The 26,572-nt window shown below is 39.2% G+C and overlaps 1 protein-coding gene across 1 annotated transcript in view; it reads right to left on the minus strand.

The window, feature by feature from the left end:
* The window catches only part of DPY19L4 (dpy-19 like 4), a 63,654-nt gene extending 41,087 nt beyond the window's left edge, over positions 1–22,567 (minus strand). The window contains exons 1-6 of the mRNA XM_043879840.1: positions 22,412–22,567; positions 16,561–16,671; positions 7,558–7,682; positions 5,080–5,170; positions 4,689–4,810; positions 4,437–4,582 (exon numbers count right to left, since the gene is read on the minus strand). Coding sequence (XP_043735775.1) covers positions 4,437–4,582; positions 4,689–4,810; positions 5,080–5,170; positions 7,558–7,682; positions 16,561–16,671; positions 22,412–22,427 — 611 coding nt within the window. The 5' untranslated portion in view covers positions 22,428–22,567. The remainder of the gene's footprint in view (positions 1–4,436; positions 4,583–4,688; positions 4,811–5,079; positions 5,171–7,557; positions 7,683–16,560; positions 16,672–22,411) is intronic.
* Between the last annotated feature and the right edge of the window lie 4,005 nt (positions 22,568–26,572).

Raw genomic sequence — 26,572 nt, forward strand, 5'->3', positions numbered from 1 at the left:
CCAGTATCCTTGCCTGGAGAGTCCTACAGACAGAGGAGCCTGGCGGGCTGCAGTCTATGGGGTCACAGAGTTGAACACAAATGAAGCAACTGAGCACACATGCACGCATGATTCAGATTATTTAAGTCAACACACGAAATCCATGATTATAAAGTTTTCAATATACATATGTGAGGTTTGAGAAACACTGACTTCTTTATTTGTTTGCTTTTGGCCGTGCTGGGTCTCTGTCTGCATGGGCTTTTCTCTAGTCGTGGGGGCTACTGTCCACTTGTGGTGTGTGGACTTCTCATTGCGGGGGCTTCTTGTTACAGAGCACAGGCTCTAGAAAGAACAGGCTTCAGTGGTTCCAGCAGGTGGGCTCACTAGCTGTGGCTCCCAGGCTCTGGAGCACAGGTGCAACAGCTGTGGCCCATGGGCTCTGCTGTTCCACAGCATGTGGGATCTTCCCGGGTCAGGGATGGAACCCATGTCTCCTGCACTGGCAGGTGGATTCTTTACCACTGAGCAAACAGGGAAGCTCACAAACATTGATTTAGATTAGATGTGAAAAACAGCTTGGCATGTCTATGTATCATGTGTGAAAGCTGAAAAATACCTATGCAACATTAGTATCATTTCAAATAGCTATATGTTCTCTTGCATCGACATATTATAGTTTACCTATTAGTTCCCTTATATTTAGGTTGTTTTCTAATCTTTCATTTTATTACAAATAATACTACTGAGGCAGTGCTATCTTCCCTTATTTTTAAAATTACTTTTTTGGATAAAATGAAATTCCTGGGAAAAACTGGAATCTAAAATTGAAAAACCTTATAATTCCACAAGTATGTGCAGTGTACCAATATGATTATTATAAATCCAGCACCATGTGTTACCACTGTTTCCTGTTAACTCCGCAACATGTGCATTCCTTGTATTTTACCTTTTATTAACCACCAATGTGTTTAGTAACCTTTTTTTTGGCCAAAGATTAAACTTAATATAGACTTTTAATCAGAGATAATTTTTTTGCTCTTCAAATACAAAGTTGGGTCCACTGAAAGTGATTTTCTGGTATATTTGTAGATGAGAAGATCAGTGAGGGACCAAGAGCAGTTTCTGTATTGTTTATACATGAAGACTGGACACAGATTACCCCATTTTGGTGACAAGACTATTCAGAGGGAATCATCTTACTTCTCCCCACTGCTGTATACACAGTGCTATTTTCTGAAATTTTCTTGAATTCTCTAGTATGCCTACATCCTTCAATTTGAACAAACGAGCTATTTTACTATCCTGCTTTCTAATTCTAATATTAAGGAACACAAAATGTCATTAATAACACAACTAATACTCATAATACAATGGAATAACTAATATCTTTTTATACTTTTCCAGGCTATCATATATAAACCAAAACTGATGAATAAAAAAGATGGCATATTTTTTCTTGGCATTAAAATATATTTTGCCATATAAAATATATACCAATCTGGGACTTCCCTGGTGGTCCAGTGGTTAAGACTCTCTGCTTCCACTGCAGGGGATGTGGGTTCAATCTCTGGTCAGGGAACTAAGATCCCAAAGCCACAAAACAAGTGGCCAAAAAAACAAAAGAAAAATATATACCAAAAAATAAACAACCCAAAACAAACATATAAAGAAAAACTACTTGCTAAGAATTTCTAAATTGCTAAAAGATAACATTTTAACAGAATATATCAGATTAATTTTTCTACCTAACTCTTATTCCAGCCACCCAGGATATATTGTATCATTAAACAAGGCAACTTATAAGGCAACTGAATTATAATAAGGCAATTTTGTTACAATTCTCTCTAAGATCTTTAAAATATTTTATTTGACAGGGAGTCTTATTTATTTTTTAATGCTGTTATTTTTACATGGAAAAGTTGCCTGGTCTCTCTCTTTGAACTTCTGATGAAGAAAGATCTAAGGATTAAATGAAATTAGTACTAAAGCCAGCCTCCAACATGGTTCAGAAAAGCCCCTGCCTCCTGGGTCAGGAAGATCCCCTGGAGAAGGAAATGGCAACCTTCTCCAGTATTCTTGCCTGGGAAATCCCATGGACAGAGGAGCCTGGCAGGCTGCAGTCCATGGTGTCGCAAGAGTCAGACACAACTTAGTGACTGAACAGCAACCCGGTATTAACAACCCATGTAGCCACTTCCCACTTTGTGCCATGGTTAGTCTATATGACCAACAGAATATGGCAGAACAATGTTCTATCATTTCTGAGGTTAGGTTATAAAAGATATCTGGCTTCCACTACAACACATTCACCCCAGCCTTTCTTGCATCATTCACCTTAAACCAAGCAGCACTCTGCAGAGGTCCACATGATGAGAAACTAAGGCCTTCCAAGACAATACCCAGTGAGGAACTGAGGCTTCCTGCAAAAGCTACATGAGTGAAGAGGAAAAATGGGCCAGGCCGCTCAAACCTTCAGATGACTATAGCCCCAAACAATTACTGACTTAATCTCACACGAAACCCTGAGCCAGAACCACCCAGATAAGCCACTCTGGATTCCTGACCCTCAGAAATGGTGAGACAGAATGTCTGTTGTTCTAAGTTAAGTTTGGGGCTGATCTATTATACATCAGATAGTCTACAAAGCAATCCTTTTAGAAGGTCTCTATTTTAAATAATTGTTGTTTTGTTGCTAAGTTGTGTCCAACTATTCTTTTGCAACACCAAGGACTATAGGCCACCAGGCTCCTCTGTCCATGGGATTTCCCAGGCAAGGATACTGTCATGGGTTACCATTTCCTTCTCCAGGGGATCTTCCTGACCCAGAGATCAAACCCCCGACTCCAGCATTAATAGGTGGGTCCTTACTACTGAGCCACCAGGAAAGCCCCCCATCCCTGTACTTTAAAAAAAAACGTACCTGACTCATAAAAGCTGGCAAGCTATACTCGAAAACTTCTAAGGAAGTTTGTTTTGTTTTCTTTTTGACTATGCTGGGTTTTCATTGCTGCGTGGGCTTTCTCTAGCTGTGGTGAGCAGGGGCTGCTCTCTACTTGTGGTGCACGGGCTTCGCACTGTGGTAGCTTCCTTGTGGTGGAGCATGGACACATGGGCTCAGCAGTGTCAGCTCCTGGCCCAGAGCGCAAACTCGGTAGCTGCAGTGCAACGGATTAGCTGCTCAGCAGCATGTGGGATCTTCCCAGATCAGGGATCAAACCTATGTCTCCTGCATTGGTAGACAGATTCTTCACCACTGAGCCACCAGGGAAGGCCCTAAGGAAGATTTTCCAAATCCCTTACATCAAATGTTGCCAGCATATGACCCTAAACAAAGCCCAGCTAGAAATATAGCCCTAAATCTGAATCTCAGTAATGTGGTAGTATCATATTTTTCATTTGGCAGTTGCCAAAAGAAAATGTATAACAAAAGAAATGTCTCATATTCTAAAATTTAATCACATTAAGTGTTATGGAGAGAAAGTTCTGTGTAGAAGTACTTTTCAAAAGCAAAACATGGATCATTGAAAAAACAAGTTTTTGACACTGACCAATGCCACAAAAACTTCAGCCCTCTAATTCAAAAATGCCCCATCCCCTTCTCTCTTTGTACTTCATTATTAAAGAAGTGGTACTCCTCTGATCACCAAAAGGAATAGATTTATTAATCTAAAGCACACATTAATCCAAATTAATGGATTTATTAATTCATAAATTAATAAAAAAAGAAGTGGTTGGCTTAAAACTGATACAGCTGATGCCTCTTCCTTCTTTTCATGAAGCTATGTCATCAATTTTATTTTTATTTCTTTTTTTTATCAATTTTAAATAAATGAGGAAAGATGAGGTGTATCCATGTACGCCAATGTTGCTATGTTTGAAAAAAAAGAGAGGCAGAGGTGAGTGTTTCATTTTTCAGCTGTTGCGTGACAAATGACCACAAATGTAGTGGCTTGAAAGAACACAAACTTATTAGCTCACAAACCCAGCACAGTATGACTAGATTGATTCTCTGTTCTCCTACGGCTAAGGCTAAGGCTACTGTCTCCTAAGGCTAAAATCAAAGCAGCAACTGGGGCTGTAGTTCTCATCCAGGCCTTGTAGTCCTCCTACAAGCTCACTGGTTGTTAGCAGAATTCATTTCCTCCTCACTTCAATCCAGCAACAAGGCACCAAATTCTCCTCACGTTTCAAGTATCTCTGACTTCCCTTCTCTACCAGCTACAGAAAGCTGCTCACTTTTAAGGGCTCACACGATTAGAACAGGCCCACCAGGTAATCATCCCACCTTAAGGTCAACTCTGCCATACAACATAACACAACCACAGGAATGATATCTCATATGCACAGGTAGGAATTAGGGGCATGGAAAGTTTGGAGGGGGGGAGCTATTTTTATAACTCTGACTACCGCAGTTACAAAAAGTTGTAAAGTTTCATTAAAAACACCTTTCTTACCTGTTAATAATGAACCATGCAACTGTTAGCATTCCTGCTAGCCAAGTTCCACTCATAAGCCAACTTGTAACAAATAAAGCAATAACATATATTCCTTGCAATCCAAAAACAATGCCAATATAGAAATATACTGGCTCAATAATCTCCTAATTGGGGGAAAAAAGAGGAGGAGACAATAGGATGACAGTATATAATTTTGAATATTCATAAATATGTGAGAAAATGAATATTAAAGTCAAAAGAGACACATACATTGCTACCAGTTGCCTGATATAAAACGCTGGCCATAAGTTCTGGATATAGAGACATTTGCTGAACTGCATTTATAGTCTTCAGGGATACGGTTTTGTTATTGTGCATCAGTTCGTACACACCTACAGTCAGAAACATTTTTCTCCAGGTTATTTATTCTGCTTTTATGAAAATTGAACATGTTATTCAGAGGTCATTAAATACTTTATAATCAAGAAGGATGTAAAAATATAATACTCTGTGCCTTCTTTTTCCAATTTTTAAATTAACTACATGAAAAGAACAATATCTATATTCTGAGACAAACCTCCACATTCAAGAGCTCCCACATAGAACAATGCTTTATTTTAGGAAAATATCGTTATTAAATATACAAATGTAGTTATCATACCTCTTTCAAATGAAGGTGCCTTTAACATATCTTTATAATAAGAGTAATAAATGGCACTATCACCCTGAAATGTGATTTCCCGTTCAAGCTCCTAAAAGAAAATTAAATGATTATTGAAATACTCAGTGACTTCAATTTCAACTGCTATCTTTTTCTCTCCTCATATTCCAAATTAATGTTATTTATTTATTCTTTTATCCAAAGACATATTTGAATTTTCCTTTAATCACTAGTGGCCATATTAATAAGGTTAAATTTTTCCATAATCTGGCAAGCACTTAAATGAAACACCTAAGGTTTAAGCTGGATTGTAACTCATAAGTTATCTGCCTATTATATATAAGAAAAATCAAGAAGGAAAACCCAAAGTATTATCATAGGAGCACAAGAATGGTATGGCAGGTAATAAAAAATGACAGCTGAGGTGTCACAAGTCCATAATAAAAATATAAGTTTAAGAAGAAAGTATTATTTTTCTATTGCTATTCCATTTCCCTATGTATCCAGAAAAGCAAGCCTATAATTAGGGATTTAGAAGAGCAGCAGATAACTAATCTGTGATTTTCAAATGAACTTCCAGAAAAGTAAATAAATCTTAAAATTCCTAAACTGGGCTATAACAAACCAAGAATATAGATATTCAAAAACACTGAAATCTGTGCTTTTCATGCTGAATCAAACTTTCACAAATCAATAATTTTTAAAAACGAAAGTTATTTTCACGCATGATTTTATCATAACTTGATAAAATTGTACCATATCATTTGTATGATACAAATGATATCAGAGCAGTTTCCCCAAAGTTTGATCAATAGAACTTATTAAGATTAAAGGGGTGTTATCTATAAAGAGTTCTGTAGTTAAATAAGCTGTGTAAAGGGTAGATTAAAGAAAGTTAAATGAATTTCTTAATTGCAACTCTTCAGAATTTAGGTAGTCATTATGCACTGTGAATCTCATATAGTCTTTTCTAGATCTGTCTGACCAGATCTAGAGCCCTTTTTTTGAGCCCCTTTTTTCTCATTTAGAGTTTACTAGTTTAAATAAATTTCCTGAAAATAATTTTTTATGAATGAATACAGGATTTTCTTTCTACAATTTCAAAGATGTAAACTCTTAATCAGTGCTTCTCAAATTAAATGTGCATATAAATTCCTAAAGATCTTATTCAAACACAGATTCTGATTCTAAAGTGTGGCCTGAGAATACGCAACTCTGAAAAAGCTCCCAGATGATGCCAATACCCCTGACTCATCACAATGCTCTGGAAAACAAAGTTCTTCATGAATGTCTTCTAGATTACTAAACCTTTGTTGTTCTCAATTCTGCCTACATAACAGAATCATGTGGAAAGACTCTGTACAATACTGACCCCAGATACTCCCTCTGCTTCACCTAAGAATCTGTGAGTTAGTTTTTAAATCATCCCAGATGAATCTACTGCACATCCAGTGTTGAAAACTACTATTTTCAAGGAAAAATAGGCTATGCAAAAGTCTTGGTCAAATCAACACAGATGAGTAACTATTCAGTTAAATGTTCAGGTGTTGTTAGATAAACCAGTGTCTGAAAAACATATAGTCAGCTTGACTATTTGCTCAAAAATAAGAACACCAACAAAGAGTTTCCCCTAAAACAAAAACAAAAAATCTTTAAAGTCAAGTAGTAACACTGTGAACTTTGCCAGTGCATATTACAGATATATGTGACTGCAAAGATAAGTCTGAAAACAAACTTATTCAAAGGCCAAATGAATTATGAATATAACCACAGCAAACATCTGTGGGTTACACATGATTTAAAACCAAACATGAAACATACTAATATGAGGCAACATTTTAATAAATACCATTATGTCTGCTCATCATTTTCAGCAACCCCAGACATTCTAATCATGTAATCCAAAAGTTAAAATATTTTGATGCTGAAACATCCACATAATATTTCATAAATGTAAACTACCAAAACTACTAAAAAGCTGACTAGACTTTATAACATTTCACTGTCATCAAAAGTTCCTGATAAATTTGCTGTGTGACTCAGGAACAGGGGCTCTGTGACAGGCTGAAGGGTGGGATGGGGAGGGAGATGGGAGGGAGGTTCAGGAGGGAGGGGACATGGGTGTACCTACGGCTGATTCTTGTTGATATATGACAGAAAACAACACAATTCTGTAAAGCAATTATCATTTAATTAAAAAAAAATTGTGTTTAAGTACCTGATAAATCAATTGCATGAAGAAAAGCACCCTCATTGTTTCTATTCTATGACCTTGAAATACAATCTATTATACCTTTCAGGTTGATACCATGACTCAAAATAGCTTCTATACCATTTTGTTCCTAATGGCTTACAGCCACAACATAAGAAAACACCTGTCATATTACCATATGCTTTTATGTTTTGGCTCCCTGGAAAACACATTTTTAAAATTAGTATTAAATATTGAAGCATATGCTCAAAATTCTTTCTTCTTACCTGCCTGTTGGAAAACCAGAATTTCCGTTCATGATATGCTGATAAATAGAGAGCATACATCATACCACTAGTAACTGCTGCAAGACAGCCAATGAATATCTTTGCAAAGCGCTGAAATAATATATCTGAAAAGGCATATTAAAAGTAATCAGTGATGGATGACATTTAAATGTATGCAATTCTATTAAAAAGAAAAAGTAATCAAAGGTAGTATGCATCCTTGACGTGGTTTGACAAAAACGGCATTCTAACTCTGTGGTCTTCCTACCCAAAATACATAATCCCAGTCTAATCACCAGAAAAACAGCAGTCAAATTCCAATAGAGGGGAATCCTACAATAAACCTGGTCAGTACTCTGCCAAACTGTCAAGGTCATCAAAAATAAGGGAAGTCTGAGAAATTGTCACAGCTAAGAAAAGTCTACGGAGACATTATAACTACAAGTAATGTAGTATCCTGGATGTGATCCCCTTTTTTTTTTAACAGAAAAGGACATTAGATGAACACTAAAGAAAGTATGGACTTTAGTTAAAAAAATAATGTATTGAGGGCTTCCCAGGTGGTGCAGTGGTAAAGAATCCACCTGCCGACGCGAGAGAGGTGGGTTCGATCCCTTGGGTGGGAATATCTCCTAGAAGAGGAAATGGCAACCCACTCCAGTATTCTTGCCTGGGAAATCTCATGGACAGAAGAGCCTGGTGGGTTACAGTCCATGGGGTTGCAGAGAGTCAGACATGACTGAGCAACTGAGCACACAAGACAGTATATGGAGTATTCTATCAACTACTTTAAAAAAAATGTATCTAAAGCGACTGAAAGCAACTATACACTAATAAAATTAATAATATATTATTGATGCTAAAACAAAAAGGATGTATCAATAAAATGGTTCATTATTTGTAGCAAATGAACCATACTAATATAAAATGTTACTAATAGGGAAAATTCTTACAGGTGGGTGTGCAAGATAGGAACTCTTACTATACTATCTACTCAATTCTTCTATAAATTAAAAATAGTTTTAAAAATTAAAGTCTATCAGGGTAGAATAGATACATGTATATTATATATATTGTATATATATATGTATATGGATATACATAATATACAATGGATTCATGTATATTATGGCTGAATTCCTTCAGTTTTCACCTATCACAATATTGTTTGTTAATTGGCTATATTCCAATACAAAAGAAAAAGTTTAAAAAATAAATAAAATAAAAGTCTATCAATTTAAAAAAAGGAATAAAAGAAATGTACTACCAAATATCTAGAGAAAAAAATACAGGTTCATTTAGAATTACTATTATTTTTTTTCCTTATCAAGTAATTTTTTATTGAGGAATACTTTACACACTACAAATTATAGCTCTTTGAATTATACAAGGTAATGACTGTTGATGATTATATATTTAAAACATCATACACAACTGTTACATATATATATGTATGTAAATACTTCTTGTCAAAAGCACAGAACACATTTGAATTTTCTACACACAGGATGGTTTAGCCCTTCTACAGCTATTAAGATTCAGTATAATAATAATAAATACCATATGATTTCACCTATTATGTGTTATCTAAAATAACCAAATAAACACGTAACAAAGCAGAAAGAGTCAAGTACAGAGAACAAACAGGTGGTTGCCAGAGAGCAGAGAGGTGGGGAGATGAAGAAATAGGTGAAGAGGATTATGACGTACAAACTTCTAGCTGCAAAATAAATGAATCACAGGTATGAAATGTACAGTGTGGGGACTATAGTCAATAATTATATATCTTTTTAAAAGAACTTTTAATTTTACTTTGGAATATAGGCAATTAACCATGCTTTGACGGTTTCAGGTACACAGCAAAGCAACTCAGCCACACATACATGGATCTGCCCTTCCCCAAACCCTCTTCCCTTTCTGGCTGCCACCTAACACTGAGCAGCGTTCCCAGTGATACGCAGCAGGTCTTTGTTGGCTATCCATTTTAAACACAGCAGTGTGTACACATCAATCTCAAACTCGCTAACAATTCCTCCCCGTGACAGAACACATCTTGTAAGGTAACAGATGGCAAGGTGACTAACGGTGGTCATCATTTAGAAATCTATAGAAATATCGATTCACTATGTTGTTTAACAGGAACTAACATAGTGTTGTAGGTCAATTATACTTCAAAAACAAACTCAGAGAGAAAAAGATCAGACTTGAGGTGACAGGTGGGGAAGAGGGAACTGAATGAACGCAGTCAAAATGTACAAACTTCCACCTGTAAGATAAATAAGTACTAGGGATGCAATGTACTATATGGTAGATATAATTAATACTGCTATATTACATATGAAAGCTGTTAAGAAAGTAAAGCTTAAGAGTTTTCAAGGAAAAAAAATTTTTGTATTTCTTTAATTCTGTAATTTCTATTCTTTAATTCTGTATCTAATGAACTTTTGTGATAATTATTCCATGATCTATGCAAGTTAAATCATTATGCCTGTACAGTGCTGTATATCAATTATATCTCAATAAAACTATGGGGGGGAAAAAAGATTCAGTAAATTAAGCCCAGGCCTCAAGGTCCAATGCCCAGTGTTATGTTACTCAATGCTTGACAGGTTTGTAAAAACAAACCTGTTGACTTACTAATTTAGCTAAACTAAAACTGCAGCTTAATAAATTATTTAATAAATACTGGTATGCACAGCACATATTTCCTGGTGATTCAGTGGTTAGGACTCTGTTTTCACTGCCAACAGTGGGGGTTCAATCCCCGGTCAGGGAACCAAGATCCCCCAAGTCATTTGACTTGGCCAAAGATGAAAATAAATATATAAATAAACATTTTAAAAACAGAATCAGCGTGACACAAATATTTTACAATTACTGTTTCCAATAGCAAATGGAAAGCATTTGCCCTGGCACAAAGCTCAGAGACCAGTAAATAATAGTTATTTTTATTGGGCTACAAAAGGATATTTGCAAAAATATATACAATAGATAGTTAAAGCAGTGTTGACACAATGTAACCTATAAAAAGACTACAAGAAAACTTACCTAACATGGTAATTTGGTAAAAGTGCTATACAGTTTTTAAACATGTATCTTTTCCTGTATCTTTTAAAGTAATTCCTGGACAATGAAAATTAATCCTGATAATCAAGGGCTATTACAAAAAATACATTCAACCAAATCCTACATATAAATGCCTTGAGAGAGAGTGAGAGAGTGAAGTCGCTTAGTCGTGTCCGACTCTTTGCGACCCCGTGGACTGTAGCTTACCAGGCTCCTCTCTCCATGGGATTCTCCAGACAAGAATACTGGAGTAGGTTGCCATTTCAAGAATACTGGAGTGGGTTGCCATTTCCTACTCCAGGGAATCTTCCCGAACCATGGATCAAACCCAGGTGTCCTGCATTACAGGCAGACGTTTTAACCTCTGAGCCACCAGGGAAGCCCATAAATGCCTTACCTTAGTACTATTTTGTTTGTGAAGATTCTGCAGAGTCAAGGCTGGAATCAAGCTATCAGTGTTCGGTGTGTAAGTATGTATGTTTTAGAGAAAATAAGGAGCTCTGGGTCCTGGAAATTATTTATTTAAAAATTATCATGAGAGTTCCCTGGTGGTCTAGTGGTTAGAATTACGGGCTTTCACTGCCATGGCCCAACCAGAGCTCAATTCCTGGTTAGAGAACTGAGATCCTGCAAGCTGTGCAGCATGGCCACAAAAAAAATTACTATTTAAATTGGAAACTGGAAAATAAAGGATTGATTTCCAGTTAAGTTACATTAGTCACAAACAGGCCTAATCAAAAAACTTCTGTATGTTTCAGTCCCAAGTTAACTCCCTTGTGGGGAAACTGAGATCCCACAAGCCACATAGCCAAAAAAAAAAAAGAAACATAGTATTCAATTTCACAAAAAATAAAATAAACAAAAGAAAAAGGTATAAATACATTAAAAAGATATAAGCAATACTTGTCAAAATTATAATAGCTATTCAGTTCAGTTCAGTCGCTCAGTCGTATCGGACTCTTTGCGACCCTATGGACCGCAGCACGCCAGGCCTCCCTGTCCATCACCAACTTCCAGAGTCTACCCAAACCCATTTCCATTGAGTCGGTGATGCCATCCAACCATCTCATCCTCTGTCATCCCCTTCTCCTGCCCTCAATCTTTCCCAGCATCAGGGTCTTTTCAAATGAGTCAGCTCTTCGCATCAGGTGGTCAAAGTATTGGAGTTTCAGCTTCAACATCAGTCCTTCCAGTGAACACCCAGAACTGATCTCCTTTAGGATGGACTGGTTGGATCTCCTTGCAGTCCAAGGGACTCTCAAGAGTCTTCTCCAACACCACAGTTCAAAAGCATCAACTAATAGCTATTATCTAGTAGATAATAATAGCTATTATCTAGTAGAATTACACATATATTTTATTTTTATTATACTTTTCTCTATTTTCACATTTTCGATCCTAAAAATATATTTTTGTAGTTGGGGGAAAATACTGTTTTATAGTAGCTATCTCTAAATTGCTTAATGGAACAATTGCTTATACTGTATTTTCCAAAACATTTTAAATGATCACTGTATTAGTTGGCTTTGCTGTAGTGAAAAAGTGACCCCCATACTTCCAATGGCTTAGAAAACAAATATTTGTTTCTCACTCATGTTACTATGGATTTTGGATCAGCAGTCACTCTCCACTCAATTCCAGATTTTAGATTAGCTGTGGCTCTTCTTGTATCTTCAGAGTTCCAGAACAGAATCAGTCCCTATTTGGGACATGCTGTTCTCATTACAGAGGAAAAGAACAGAACAGGCAAAAACATATAATTCCTCTTCCAATTTCTGATTAGAACAAGTACACTGCTACTTTAACTCACACTCCATGGGCTCAGGCAAGTCACATATATAAATCTGACAACAGGGTAGGGAAGTACACTTGCTTCAGAGAGACACTCCAAATCAACACAGTAATGGGAAAGAACGTGTAACGCATTTTCAGGGAAGGGAGAAAATATTTGAGAACAATTGAAGAATCCACCAGGGTTTGCCCCATTCATCACAAGTATCTACTTCCCTTCAAAGGCAAAAAGCACTCGCTCCTCAAGAAAGATACCCTAAGAGCAGCCTACTCGGCCTGCTTCCTGAGCATAGAAAGTTAGGGATTCAAACATCATTTCAAGACATGAATAGTTGGGTTCTTCTTAACCTAGGCTGGCAGCTCTGTTGACAGTATGTCTCTCTCTAAGCTTAGCTGACAATTTGCCTAGGTATTTACCTAAGAGAAATAAAAATTGCTGTTGCTGTTATTTAGTCACTAAGTCATGTCTGAATCTTTGTGACCTCATGGTCTGTAACCCACCAGGCTACTCTGTCCATGGGATTTCCCAGACAATACTGGAGTAGCTTGACATTTCTTTCTCTAAGAGAAATAAAAATAGATGTCCACAAAAAGACCAGTACAAGGATTCATAGCAGCCTTATTCATAATAGCTAAATCCTGGAAATTACTCAAATATCAAACTAGAAAAGCCGAAATAAACTCCTACAGCAAGATGAATGAATCTCAAAATGATTACATTTTAAGGAAAACATACTGAACTAATCCAAAGAATCCAGACACAAAGGCATATATGTTGTGTGATTCCATTTACATGAAATTCTACAACATGCAAAATTAATCAATATTGAAAAATATCAGAAGAGTGGTTGTTTTAAGGGGCACAGGGGAACTCTGCTGGAAAGGGATACAAAAGAACTTTCTGGGATAGGGGACATGTTACGTATCTTAATTGTATTCAAGTACCAAAATTCATTTAATACTGATGATTCTGTGCATTTTATTGTAAGTTGTACCTTAATTTTACAAAATTAAATCATTCATTTTTGCAAAGAAAAAAACAATTTTATTGGTTTTTTTACCTACTTGATTCCAGTCAGCTCTGTTCTCCAATAACTATACCCAAAATTTTTCTTCTAGATATGCCTCTCTCAGAGATTTAACTACATGTATTTTGAGCTAATCCAGCTTTGCTTATCTGTCACAAAAGCCACACCCTTTTTTCTTTTCCCGAGTGCTTTATTCAACTGGAAGGAGTTACTAAGAACTATACAGTACATCATGAGAAACACTGGGCTGGAGGAAGCACAAGCTGGAATCAAGATTGCTGGGAGAAATATCAATAACCTCAGATATGCAGATGACACCACTCTTATGTCAGAAATTGAAGAAGAACTGAAGAGCCTCTTGATGAAAGTGAAAGAGGAGAGTGAAGAAGTTGGCTTAAAGCTCAACATTCAGAAAACTAACATCATGGCATCCGCCATCACTTCATGGCAAATAGATGGGGAAACAGTGTAAACAGTGGCTGACTTTATTTTTCGGGGCTCCAAAATCACTGCAGATAGTTACTGCAGCCATGAAATTAAAAGATGCTTACTACCTGGAAGGAAAGTTATGACCAACCTAGACAGCATATTAAAAAGCAGAGACGAAAAAAAAATAAAATAAAAAATAAAAAGCAGAGACGTTACTTTGTCAACAAAGGTCCGTCTAGTCAAGGCTATGGTTTTTCCAGTGCTCATGTATGGATGTGAGAGTTGGACTATAAAGAAAGCTGAACACTGAAGAATTGATGCTTTTGAACTGTGGTGTTGGAGAAGACTCTCAAGAGTCCCTTGGACTGCAAGGAGATCCAACCAGTCCATCCTAAAGGAGATCAGTCCTGGGTGTTCATTGGAAGGACTGATGCTGAAGCTGAAACTCCAATACTTTGGCCACCTGATGCGAACAGCTGACTCATTTGAAAAGACCCTGCTGCTGGAAAAGATTAAGGGCAGGAGGAGAAGGGGACAACAGAGGATGAGATGGTTAGATGGCATCACTGACTCAATGGACATGGGTTTGGGTAAACTCCGGGAGTTGGTGATGGACAGGGAGGCCTGGTGTGCTGTGGTTCATGGGGTCGCAGAGAGTCGGACACAACTGAGCGACTGAACTGAACTTTAAACCTCATACATTTTAACAGACTATGTGACCAGTCATGCCCTTGATTTGGTCATTGCCCTAAGGATTCATCTTTATCAGCCTTTGTTACTTAAATTATTTCTCAATTTTATGTTTTACTAGTTGAAAAGATAAATAATACTAACTTCAACACTACAAGTCTCAGAAATTTTGGACTCCTATTTTTCTCTTCATGTCTGCTGGCAAATGGGCCAGTTCTGTTCTAATGGATCTCTTTCCTGCAATCAAAGCAGTTCATAATCAAGGTACTCTAGTTATAATCTCTTTTGTGATCTTATTATCTAAAGGAATAAAAACAAAAGTCTGTACTAAAATTGCAACTATTCACAGGAAACAGTTTTATAAAATGATTTATCACACATATGATGGATCATTATTTTCCATCTCCCAAAATGTTTATCTTATTTGAACAAATTTACATAAATTGGCTTTGAACTTCCTTTGGGAACAATCTATTTGTAAAAGCTGTTCAGCTCCTAAGGATGGCATATTCTCCAAAGCCACTTTCAGATATGGTTCAGGAGGATAATGGAAAAGGAAGGACCTTCAGAGGATAAAGCCAAGGACCACAAAGAACAATGAACTGGGAAACTATCCCCAAGGAAAACAGCTAGTGCCTAATCAAGAAACATTCCCTTCCCCAGAGGAGGAAGACCTCATATTTACCTAGTAGGATTTCAAAATTGCTGTGGACCAGTGTTTAATGTGTCTCTCACTCTTCCTCTTTCTGAATGGAAGCATTTATTTTGGTTATCCTGTCTCCAACCAAAAATGTCTAACGGAAAAGGAGACATGTACAGAAAAGATTACCATTGCAGGCTTATAACTGCTTTGCTAAGAAAAGCCTGCTTAACAGCTAGGCTCTTGGTAGGTCTCTGGGAACCTGGATTTCATAAGGTTTCCCATCATTTTCTAATTAGTGGTTTACTGTGTCTAACTTATTTGTGCAAACAGTAAGCTTCACACATACTGCTTTCTTTCTAGGAGTCTAGAACTTTTGCATGCATTAAGCAGAGGTTACATGATCAGCCACCACTAAAAATCCTGAGCAAAGTTGTTAATAAGCTTCCCAGGGAGACAAAACTACAAATGCCACAAATTGAGGCTGAAGGAATTATGCATGTCCTATGTGTCCTGGAAGATTTTGCCTAGTTTCTTGCAGACTTCAGCCCATATGCCTTTTCCCTTTGCTGATTTTGTTTTGTATTGTTCAATCTCTGAACACAGGACTGGGTTTGGGGAACCCTGACACAGAGCAAGTAACTTGTTTTTTCATTCTTCAGACTCTGGATCAGAATGAGTCAGAGCTGACCCTGATAGACCCTGATAAGATGACCTTAGGCTTCAAGACTGATGCCCTCACTAGGTAAGACTGAGCATCTTCCTTGGAGTTGGGAAAGTACCAACTGTATTTTATCTGAGGGAGAGAAGTAAATATTTATGACCAAAAGGCCAGAATGTGGTAGACTATTATTATTACTTCCAACTACCTTGTCCTTTCCTGTAAAGATTTTTCATCCCTGCCCATTACCAAGTGACTTGCCATGCATCCTTGTAGTCAGAATAAACTTCTCCATCCCACTGCCTGGATTGATTGGAAGACTTCTTTGGGCCAAGAGCATGCAAGTACAAGTGACAGTGTGCAGTTCAGCAAAACCTTTAAGAGGTACTGCATGACTCTGCCTGTCTCCTGCTCTTTTTCTCTGCCACAAGAACATATCCCAAATAGAGATTGTTCCTTCAGAACACATGAAGCTTCATCAGCCAACTGACAGTCACAATATGCAAGTTAATCAGAAATAAATGCTTTTTGTAAGCCAGTGACACTTAGGAATTATTCCATAGCAAAACCTAATGAAAGCTGACTGATATCACCACATACTTAAGACAAAATATATTTATAATTTAAAATATTACTGTAAAAATGCTACCTAATATAACTATTTTTATAATAGTAAAAAAACTCCAAATCTAACTTACGTTTTGGAGCTCTTTCAGGAACTGGAGTGTCATTGATTTTCTCTTCTTTGGCAGATTCTTTATTTTCTGAACACTTTGGCTTTTTTCTTTGGCGCAGTTCTATAGCAGGTCCTTAAAAGATTTGAGAAGTTATTGTAATGTGTGTAACAAATTATTCTGTCTATATCTTGAACTGATTTACCTTTATTATACTAAGGCAAAAGTCCCATGAAGAACTATTAGTAGAAAAGATAATTCTTTTCATAATTATTTTAGCACTCCCTGCAAACCATACATTCCTACAAACCAAAAGACAATATAAGTTCTGCCTCCAATCCATGCTTTCAAAGTCTTATTGATAAACTGAGCTCTTCTCTTGAGATGATGCTATTTTCAAAACATCCTAAAATAAGTAAACTCTTTTCCAGAATGACTGGAGAACAAAGTGCTATTTAATAAATTGGCTTATTTTTCAAGTTACCTGAGAGTATCATATGCATTATTCATGAAATAACAATTTTTTTAAAATAAAAAAATAATAAAGTGATCATAAAATTATACTTCATCTTTTTTAAATCCTGAAGGTTCTACAGAATTTCACAGTGCTGTGTTATCATTATCATTCAACAGTCTTAGAGGTTTGGGTATCAGAAAATAGGCTGAGAAGTAAGCCAGAAAGATAAAGACCAATACAGTATACTAACGCATATATATGGAATTTAAAAAGATGGTAATGATAACCCTATATGCAAAACAGAAAAAGAGACACAGATGTACAAAACAGACTTTTAGACTCTGTGGGAGAAGGCGAGGGTGGGATGTTCAGAGAGAACAGCATTGAAACAAGTATACTATCAAGGGTGAAACAGATCACCAGCCCAGGCTGGATGCATGAGACAAGTGCTCGGGGCTGGTGCACTGGGAAGACCCAGAGGGATGGGATGGGGAATGAGGTGGGAGGGGGGATCGGGATAGGGAACACATGTGGATCCATGACTGATTCATGTCAATGTATGGCAAAAACCACTACAATATTGTAAAGCAATTAGCCTCCAACTAATAAAAATAAATGGAAAATAAATAAATAAATAAAAGAAAATAGGCTGAACCTATAAAAATCCCTGGACTTGGGAAGCTCTAAGAAATTTTTCCAATATTACACTATCTACTATTTCTACAACCAATTAAAAAAAATGTAATGCAGCAAGTACTTTCAAATCAATAAACCAGATTCCAAATTAAACAAGAACTTACTATATTCTCCGTAATTACTCTTCCTCCCTAGTTAATTATGAGGTAGACCATGTCATGTAGATATAGGACACTATCATGGGCTGTCAAGGCTTAAGGTGGTACAAGAATTTATCTCTTTCCTACAGAAGCAGGGTTTTTTTTCTTTTCTCTTCATAATAGCTTAAGGATAGAAAAATGAGTCTAAAAAGAGAAGTCAAAAAAGGACAAATGAATCAGCTACTATTGCTGATTATCAGATGGCTAATTCTAATTTCACTGTGGAAAATGAATAAAATTTATATTAAAAGAGCTTCAAAGCAAATTTGTATGTTTATTAAAATGTCTTTCAACACTGACATACTGAGGGAAAAAAATACCATATACCATATACCATAGTGGATTCTGTCTGACTAGGCTAAATTTTAAACATTTTTATATCATTTGTTCTTTATTTTATAATCATGTTAAGTAGCAAAGTCAGTGAACAGATTAGAAAATGACATTATTAGAAAGTCATACCATGGATATCCAGCATTTTTACATACAAATCTGGGACAACTAATAAATACTATTATATTCCTCATTTATGATTTCCTTTTAATTTTCCTATGGGTTAAAGCAAAAGTTAGAAGCAGTCAACAAGAATGAAAATTTATGTAAAGCCAAACAAAGTCTTCTGATGCAAGCGATCATTTTAAATTTTGTTGAAAAAGAACACAGGGCTTCCCTGGTGGTCCAGTGGTTAAGAATCTGCCTGCCAATGCAGGAGACATGGGTTCGGTCCCTGGTCCAGGAAGATCCCACATGCCATGAGGCAACTAAGGCCATGCACAACTACTGAAACCTGGGCATCCTAGAGCCTACGCCCCACAAGAGAAGCCACCACAATGAGAGGCCCGTGCACCACAACTAGAGAGTAGCCCTGCACCCCACAACCACAGAAAGCCCTCGCCCAGCAACGAAAAACCCACACAGTCAAAAATAAAATAAATACACAAAAAATTTTAAAAAGAATATAAGAAAAAATTTTAACCACAAGACATTTACTTAGTAGACACACATCCACGGTTAAATACGTTAATAGTATTAGATTTTTTTAAAAAAGTAATTGGGTAATTTCAGAAATCAAGTAAACAAATCTACTGAAAGTTAAAGTGTTAGTAGCTCGGTTGTACCCAATGCTTTGCGGCCTGGTGGACTACAGCCCGCCAGGCTCCTCTGTCCGTGGGATTCTCCGGGCAAGAATACTGGAGTGCTTATTTCCTTCTCCAGGGGATCTTCCTGACCCAGGGATCAAACTCAGGTCTCCTGCACTGCAGGCTGATTCTTTACTATCTGAGCAACCAGGCAAGACAAACAAAATATGTGACCAATGGGTTAAAGTGAAAAAGTGAAGTGGCTCAGTTGTATCCGACTCTTTGCAACCCCATGGACTGTAGCCTACCACGCTTCTCCGTCCATGGGATTTTCCAGGCTAGAGTACTGTTGTGGGTTGCCATAGGGCTTTTTTTATTACACAGAGTCTAAAAGTATGCATTTAAGATAACGATAACTTGGGAAGGATGAGGGTATTCACAGAAAAGCGTTCTTCACAAAAAGTTATCATTTTTCTTTTCAAAAAAAGGTCTCTATACAGTGAATCACTTTACAGAGATTTTAATAGAGTGTGCACACACATGGATTTCTTTGTTTTGTTTTTTTTGCATCCATGCTGCACAGGCTGCGGGATCTTAGTTCTCTGATCAGAGATCAAACCCATGCCCCTTGCAGTGGACACTCGGAGTCCTGAGCAATGGACCTCCAAGGAATTCCATTACTATTTTCTTGATTCTAAAGTGTCATATATTTTAAGACACTATTTAATAACAGTTTTTCAAGAGGAAAAAAAAAACACTACCATATTTAATACGTGCACTGATTCTAAGACATGCCAATTTCAGTGGCATTAAACTGTGGGAGCAAAAAGTACTACTTAGGAAACAGAGTAAGCTTTTTAACCAATCTTCAATCTTGTTCCTAAACTTGTTGCCTGTGACTATAAAACAAAACTGACTGGATGCAAGTTTTACCTCATTTTCTTTATGTTGATCTTTTAAGGTCATAATTGACAAACAAAGCCAGAATCTCTAGGTGGATAAGCAACAAAGACCAAAGCAGTGGATAAACCAGATTATTCATCCTGATAGGAAAGCTCTGGGATAGAATTCAAGTTTTCTTTTCGCTACCTTATAATTTTAGCATTGTAAAGAAAAACTCCAGTAAATAAAAATGATAACACAGCCACAGGAACAACCTACTATTTCAGTCTCTGGCTCTGTGATCTTCACATCATACAGTTAACAGGACTACAAATAGGCTTTCAAATGTCCATCTAGACTATACATAGCAATTCCCAAGAGAAGTGTGAATACTGCTCTACTCAAGGCTGTCACTTTCTTTGCTCTAACATTTCGTCCAGGAAATACAAATATAATACCATGACTCTCTACAGCATAAAGAGAAGATGAGATTCCCAAAGAGTATTTACTTAGAAAAAACGTGGGACAAAGCAAAGGGTCCAAGTGAAGTGAATGATAAGCTAAAAGGCAATATAGAGAACATATGGATACAAGTAAAACAGACTAGTCAAATTTTAATAGAGTGAATACAAATAACATGCATTTTGAAAAAAAGTATGGAGTGCCTAATAAACACAAAGTACTCAAAAAAATGCCTAGCATATAGACATGCTTACTATAAATATCATTACTAGATTACAATAAATAAAAATTTAATTACTAGTTGTTGCTGTGCTGAGTCATGTCTGACTCTCTGGGACCCTTTGGGCTGTAGCCCTCCAGGCTCCTCTGTCCACGGGATTTTTCCGGCAAGAATACTGGAATGGGTTGTCATATCCTCCTCCAGGGGATCTTCCCAACCCAGAGATCAAACCCCTATCTCCTGTGTCTCTTGCATTGCAGACATATTCTTTACGTGCTGAGCCATTGGGGAAGCACACCTAACATATTAGACAGCCAAATATTTCTGGAATTAAAAGTCTTGTTGAATGAAACTATAACTTAACAAAACTTCAATGCATTAATTATTCCAAGTAAGATGTATTTCACTCCTTTGGATTATCTGTTGTTCTACAAACAAAAGTCATTTTTCACTTTGTATCATGGAAGTAAATTTCACAAACTTGTATGGCTTATGAAACCATAACTGGTTCCACATCATATCTGTTTAGTTAGGTCTAACTTTAACCTCTTAAAACAATTCCTTATTAGCATGATATATAATATTAAAGACTTTTAATACTGCAGTTTCAAATTTTTTATGCTTTAAGTGCTCATGGAAACATATAAGTGAGCTTATCAACCCACCCCCAGAGATCTGCAGGTAGCTAGAAAAGTAAAAAATATAAAAAAATGTATCACATATACTGGAACCAAAGATAAAACCAAGGCAACAAACAGAAACACAGTCCTCCTTACCAACTACAAAGAGTTTAGTTTTGAAGCTGTTTTTAGGTACAGTGTCTTAAATTAGACCAGTTTTAACCCAGAAAACTTGAGGAGAAGGAGGCAAATATGAAGCAAGAGTGAGTGCAGGAACAGAGCCGCAAGTCACAGAGCAAACAATTCTTAAAATTATTTTTTTTAACTGTTTTCCACTGAATTCTTCAGACTCCCTTCTTGCATTCCTGGTTTGGCAAGGCTTCAGTCTAAACAGATCACGTTCACAACCCTCCTCAACAGGGTTAAAAAGTCATGTTTTTCAGGAGAATGAAAAGCCTAACTGCTCAATCAGGCGATACCATTATTATCTATGCCTGAAAGCACCATGCCTATTATGAACATGTGACACAAATGTTTCCTAGAACACCTCTCGCTGGCGAAGCTCCGCCTCAGCTCCCCATTTTTCTCTCACACCTATCAACTTCTGTGAATCAATACTGAGTGAGTTGTCTTGGCAGTGGCCCCGAAGACATGAAAAGCTTTCTCCAGCCCACCTTCTTTCACCCTCAAAGCACTCCGGGCTCCGGATCCCCCCCAAAGCCACTCACTCCTTCTCCCTGGGCCGTCGCCCCTTAACCCGCAAATGAAATTGGTGACCTTCTCTTCCGTTTCTGCTTCTTCGTCTCCTCCCATCCACCTCACTTAGCACTTTCATCCCAAACCCTTGCCTCTTTCAGTCCTCCGCCTCGGCGTGCGGCTCCTCTTATCCGGGGGTGACCTGGTCAGCACCCACAGACCTGTCAGGAGCGCACTCAGACTGAGGGGCACTCGGCTACAAGACTTTCACTCCGGCAGAGACACTCAGCACTCGCACCGACATCTTCTCAACCCGAGTCCGTCCCCAGCTCCGCTCACCAGCAGCTCCCGGCCCTTCCTCTCAGCCACTCCCCCCACGGCGTTCTCTCCCGCGACCCGATTTTCAACTTCAAGCTCCACTTCTGCCTCCCACTCGAGCCGGCACGACTTCAGGCCGTCCACTCCGCTCCCTCTCGATGTCTCCGCACACCTCCCGCCCCCCCTCGCCGCGGTCCCGCTCCTTCCCGCCGGACAGCCGCGGCCACCCGCCGCCCCGGTCTCTCGGCCCTCATTTCCCGAGACCTCTGGCGGCCGTACGCCCGCCGGACCCCGGGGCCGGTCACCTTCTTCCTCCGCCATGGTCCCCGCGGAGGCCGGGGGGGCTCCCCTCGGAGCTCCCGCGCCGCCCGGCGTCTCCAGCCTCCGCGTAGCCGAACCCCGCGGCTCTCCTGAAGGCCCACTCCCGGGCCGCCGCGCCCCCACTTCCTGACCCGCCCACCCGGCCCCCCTCCGGTGTCGCCGCCAACCGCGTCCCCCGCCCCGGGCCGCCCTGGAACCAGAGTGCTGGGAGCGGAGGGCTGGCCGGAGTGTTTGGCGAGCGCGCCTGGGACTGCGCGGGCAGGAAGGAAGGCGGCTCAGTCAGGGGTGGCTCCGCCCACGGCTGGCGCTCCGGGCCCTCCGCCCGCCCCCTAGGAGACAAATCCCGGGGGTTCCCGCTGGGGCACTTCCCCCAATCCTCACCGGTAAAGGTGGGTGTCTGAGGGCCTTTCTGGCACTTTTGTGACTGGAATCAGGTATACCCTGGTGGCTCAGACGGTAAAGACTGCGACTGCAATGAGGGAGACCTGGGTTCGATCCCTGGGTCTGGAAGATCCCCTGGAGAAGTCCATAGAGACCCACACCAGCATTCTTGCCTGGATAATCCCATGGACATTGGAGCCTGGTAGGCTTCAGTCCATGGGGTCACAGAGAATCGCACACGACTGAGTGACTAAGGCACAGTCCAGAGAATATCCAGATCCAGAGAATATCCAGACCTTCCCCATTTTACAGAGAGGAAAAGGAGGTCCAGCGAGAGTAGGTCACCAGGCTAATCTGAGCCAGGGCCCCTGCATCCTCACAGTGCCTTCAGAGCGCGGCAAAAACTCTTTGGGTTGTTGGCACATTGAGTTAGTAGCCCGCTTGACATTTGCAAGAAAGAAGCTTGTACTTGCAACTTGTGTCTTAACCGCCCAAAGTGGTTAAACAAATGTATCTGCATTTCATAATATTATTTTACAAACAATAATACTATGGCCAGTGCAGAGGAGAGGGTGCAGTTTAGATATTCCACAGCAATGAAACAGTTTTAACTTGTCATACCATTTGTCTTCACTTTTATTGTATCAGGCATTCTCCAAACATACCTGGATCTTTCCCCCTCAACAGTGTTGTCCTTCAGTGGTTAAGTCTTGTGTTTGTGTTCCCTTGGACTATAGCATGACAGGCTCTTCTGTCCTTCACTATCTCCTGGAGTTTACTCAGATTCAAGGCCATTGAGTCAGTGATACTTTCTAACCATCTTATCCTCTGATGCACCCCTTCTCCTTTCACCTTCAGTCTTTCCCAGAGTCAGAGTCTTACCCAGTGAGTCAGCTCTTCACATCAGGTGGCCAAACTATTGGAGCTTCAGCTTTAGCAACAGTCCTTCAAATGAATATTTCAGGTTGATTTCCTTTAGGTTTAGGTTTAAGCTCCTTGTTCTCCAAGGGATTCTCAAGAGTCTTCTCTAGCACCACAGTTCAAAACCATCAATTCTTTGGCACTCAGCCTTCTTTCCAGTCCACCTGTCACATCCGTACATGACTACGAAAAACCATAGCTTTGACTTTGTCACATATGAAAAAGATGCCTCTGCTTTTGAATACACTGTCTGGGTTTGTCATAGCTTTCCTTCCAAGGAGCAAGCATCTTTTAATTGCATGGCTGCAATCATTGTCTGCAGTGATTTTGGAGCCCAAGAAAATAAAATCTGTCACTGCTTCCACTTTTTCCCCTTCTATTTGCCATGAACTGATGGGACTGGATGCCATGATCTTAGGTTTTTGACTGTTGCGTTTTAAGTAAGCTTTTCACACTCATCAAAGAGGCTCTTTTGTTCCTCTTCACTTTCTGCCATTAGAGTGCTATTATCTGCATATCTAAGGTGGTTGAAATTTCTCCCAGCACTTGATTTCAGCTTGTGAGTCACCCAGGCTGCATTTTGCATGATGTACTCTGCATATAAGCGAGATAAGCAGGATGACAATACACAGCCTTGTCATACTCCTTTTCCCATTTTGAACCAGTCAGCTGTTCCATGTCCAATTCTAACTGTTGCTTCTTGACCTACCTACAGATTTCTCAGGAGACAGGCAGGGTAACCCAGTACTCCCATCTCTTTAAGAATTTTCCACAGTTTATTGTGATCCACTCAGTCAAAGGCTTTAGCATAGTCAATGAAAGATATCTTTCTGGAACTCCCTTGCTTTCTCTATGATCTGATGAATGCAGGCAATTTGATCTCTAGTTCCTCTGCCTCTTGAAAACTCGGCTTGTACATCTGGAAGTTCTCAGTTCACATACTGCTGAAGCCTGTGTGCTGTGCTAAGTCGCTTCAGTGGTCTCTGAATCTTTGCGACCCCATGAACTGAGACCCATCGAGCTCCTCTGTCCATGGGATTTCCCAGGCAAGCATACTGGAGTGGGTTGTCCTTTCCTTCTCCAGGGGATCTTCCCCCACCTAGGGATCAAACTTGCATCCCTTGCAACTCTGGGATTGGCAGATGGTTTCTTTACCACTAGCACCACCTAGCTTGAAGGATTTTGAGCATCACATTGCTAGCATGTGAAATGAGTGCAATTGTATGGTAATTTGAACATACTTTGGCATTGCCCTTCTTTGGGATTGAAATGAAAGCTGACATTTTCCAATCCTGTGATCACTGCTGAGTTTTCCAAATTTCCTGACATATTAAGAGCAGCACTTTAAGCGCATCATCCTTTAGAATTTTAAATAGCTCAGCTGGAATTCCTTGGCCCCCACTAGCTTTGTAGTAAGGCTTCCTAAGGCCTACTTGACTTCGCACTCCAGGATGTCTGGTTCTAGGTGAGTGACCACACTATTGTGGTTATCCATGTCTTACCACTTTGCATTCATGCATTTCAACAGTAGGAAGAAGTACATTTAGGAACTGATAAAATGCCCATTATAGAATGAGAGAAAAAAAGCACAGGAACTCACTGAAGTCACGGGGTAATGATGGTCGTCCCATTTTTAGCAGACAGCAAGAGTCTCCTTCCTAATAACACCTATATTAAGTCAGTACATTTGGGGAGAAGCTATCAGCTTTCAGTGCTATGCAAGAACAGTTCCAGGAACTCTTTTTATGCCTTTGGTCACCTGTAAATATTTTTTGCCTGACAAGTAACATTGGAAAAGGAGTTAGAAACATGGGTGGAAGACGCTAGTTGCCCAAAAAAGGCCTGAGTCAAAACTAAGAACAAAACTGTTGGTCATTGGAAACTGCAAGAGCCCATGTACACAAGCAGCAGATTTCAGCGCCCAGCTTATCAGATGAGAAGCAAGCAGAGCTCCAGCTCATGAGGACCACTGTTTTCCATGTCAAGGGTCTTGAGGTGATGACCATTCCTCAGTTCCTACATGCTCTACACAGAAGTAGAAAAAGAGAAAAAATATTGATTCTTGAAATCAAATGGGAATATGAAAGGAGAGATACTTTTTCAATCTTTAGATACAAATCAGTGGAATTGTGATTGTGTTCCCTAAGAGGAGCATTCTTCCCTTGAACCCGAAAACTTCCCATAAGACTGAGAATTAATCATTTCATCCCTGAACCAGTGTAATTTTCCTATGAGAAAAATAAGACATTTTTTATTCCAAATATCAACTTCATCCAAAAAGACGTACCCCCTAACTGCTCAGGATGTCGCCATTCACCTGGCAGTATAGCTGAGCTTTCATTAGGTCACTCCATAACTCGATAAGACCAGGTGATTCCAGATGGTACTACACACAACCAGGCACACACGTGGTCCTAATATGTGTGATAATCAGAATGATAACTTCTGATCCTGACTTCATTGACCATTTTATGACTACAGACCATGGACTGCTAGTTTCCCATCCAGAATGTGAAGGGCCATTTCATTAACCTTTGCCTCATCTTGACCACAGAGAAGGCAATGGCAACCCACTCCAGTACTTTTGCCTGGAAAATCTCATGGACAGAGGAGCCTGGTAGGCTGCAGTCCATGGAGTCGCTAAGAGTCAGACACAACTGAGCGACTTCACTTTCACTTTTCACTTTCATGCATTGGAGAAGGAAATGGCAACCCACTCCAGTGTTCTTGCCTGGAGAATCCCAGGGACGGGGGAGCCTGGTGGGCTGCCGGCTATGGGGCCGCACAGGGTCGGACACAACTGAAGCGACTTAGCAGCAGCAGCAGCATCTTGACCAATCCTA

This window comes from Cervus elaphus, chromosome 21, assembly GCF_910594005.1.
Source record: "Cervus elaphus chromosome 21, mCerEla1.1, whole genome shotgun sequence".
Classification (NCBI taxonomy): Eukaryota; Metazoa; Chordata; class Mammalia; order Artiodactyla; family Cervidae; genus Cervus; species Cervus elaphus.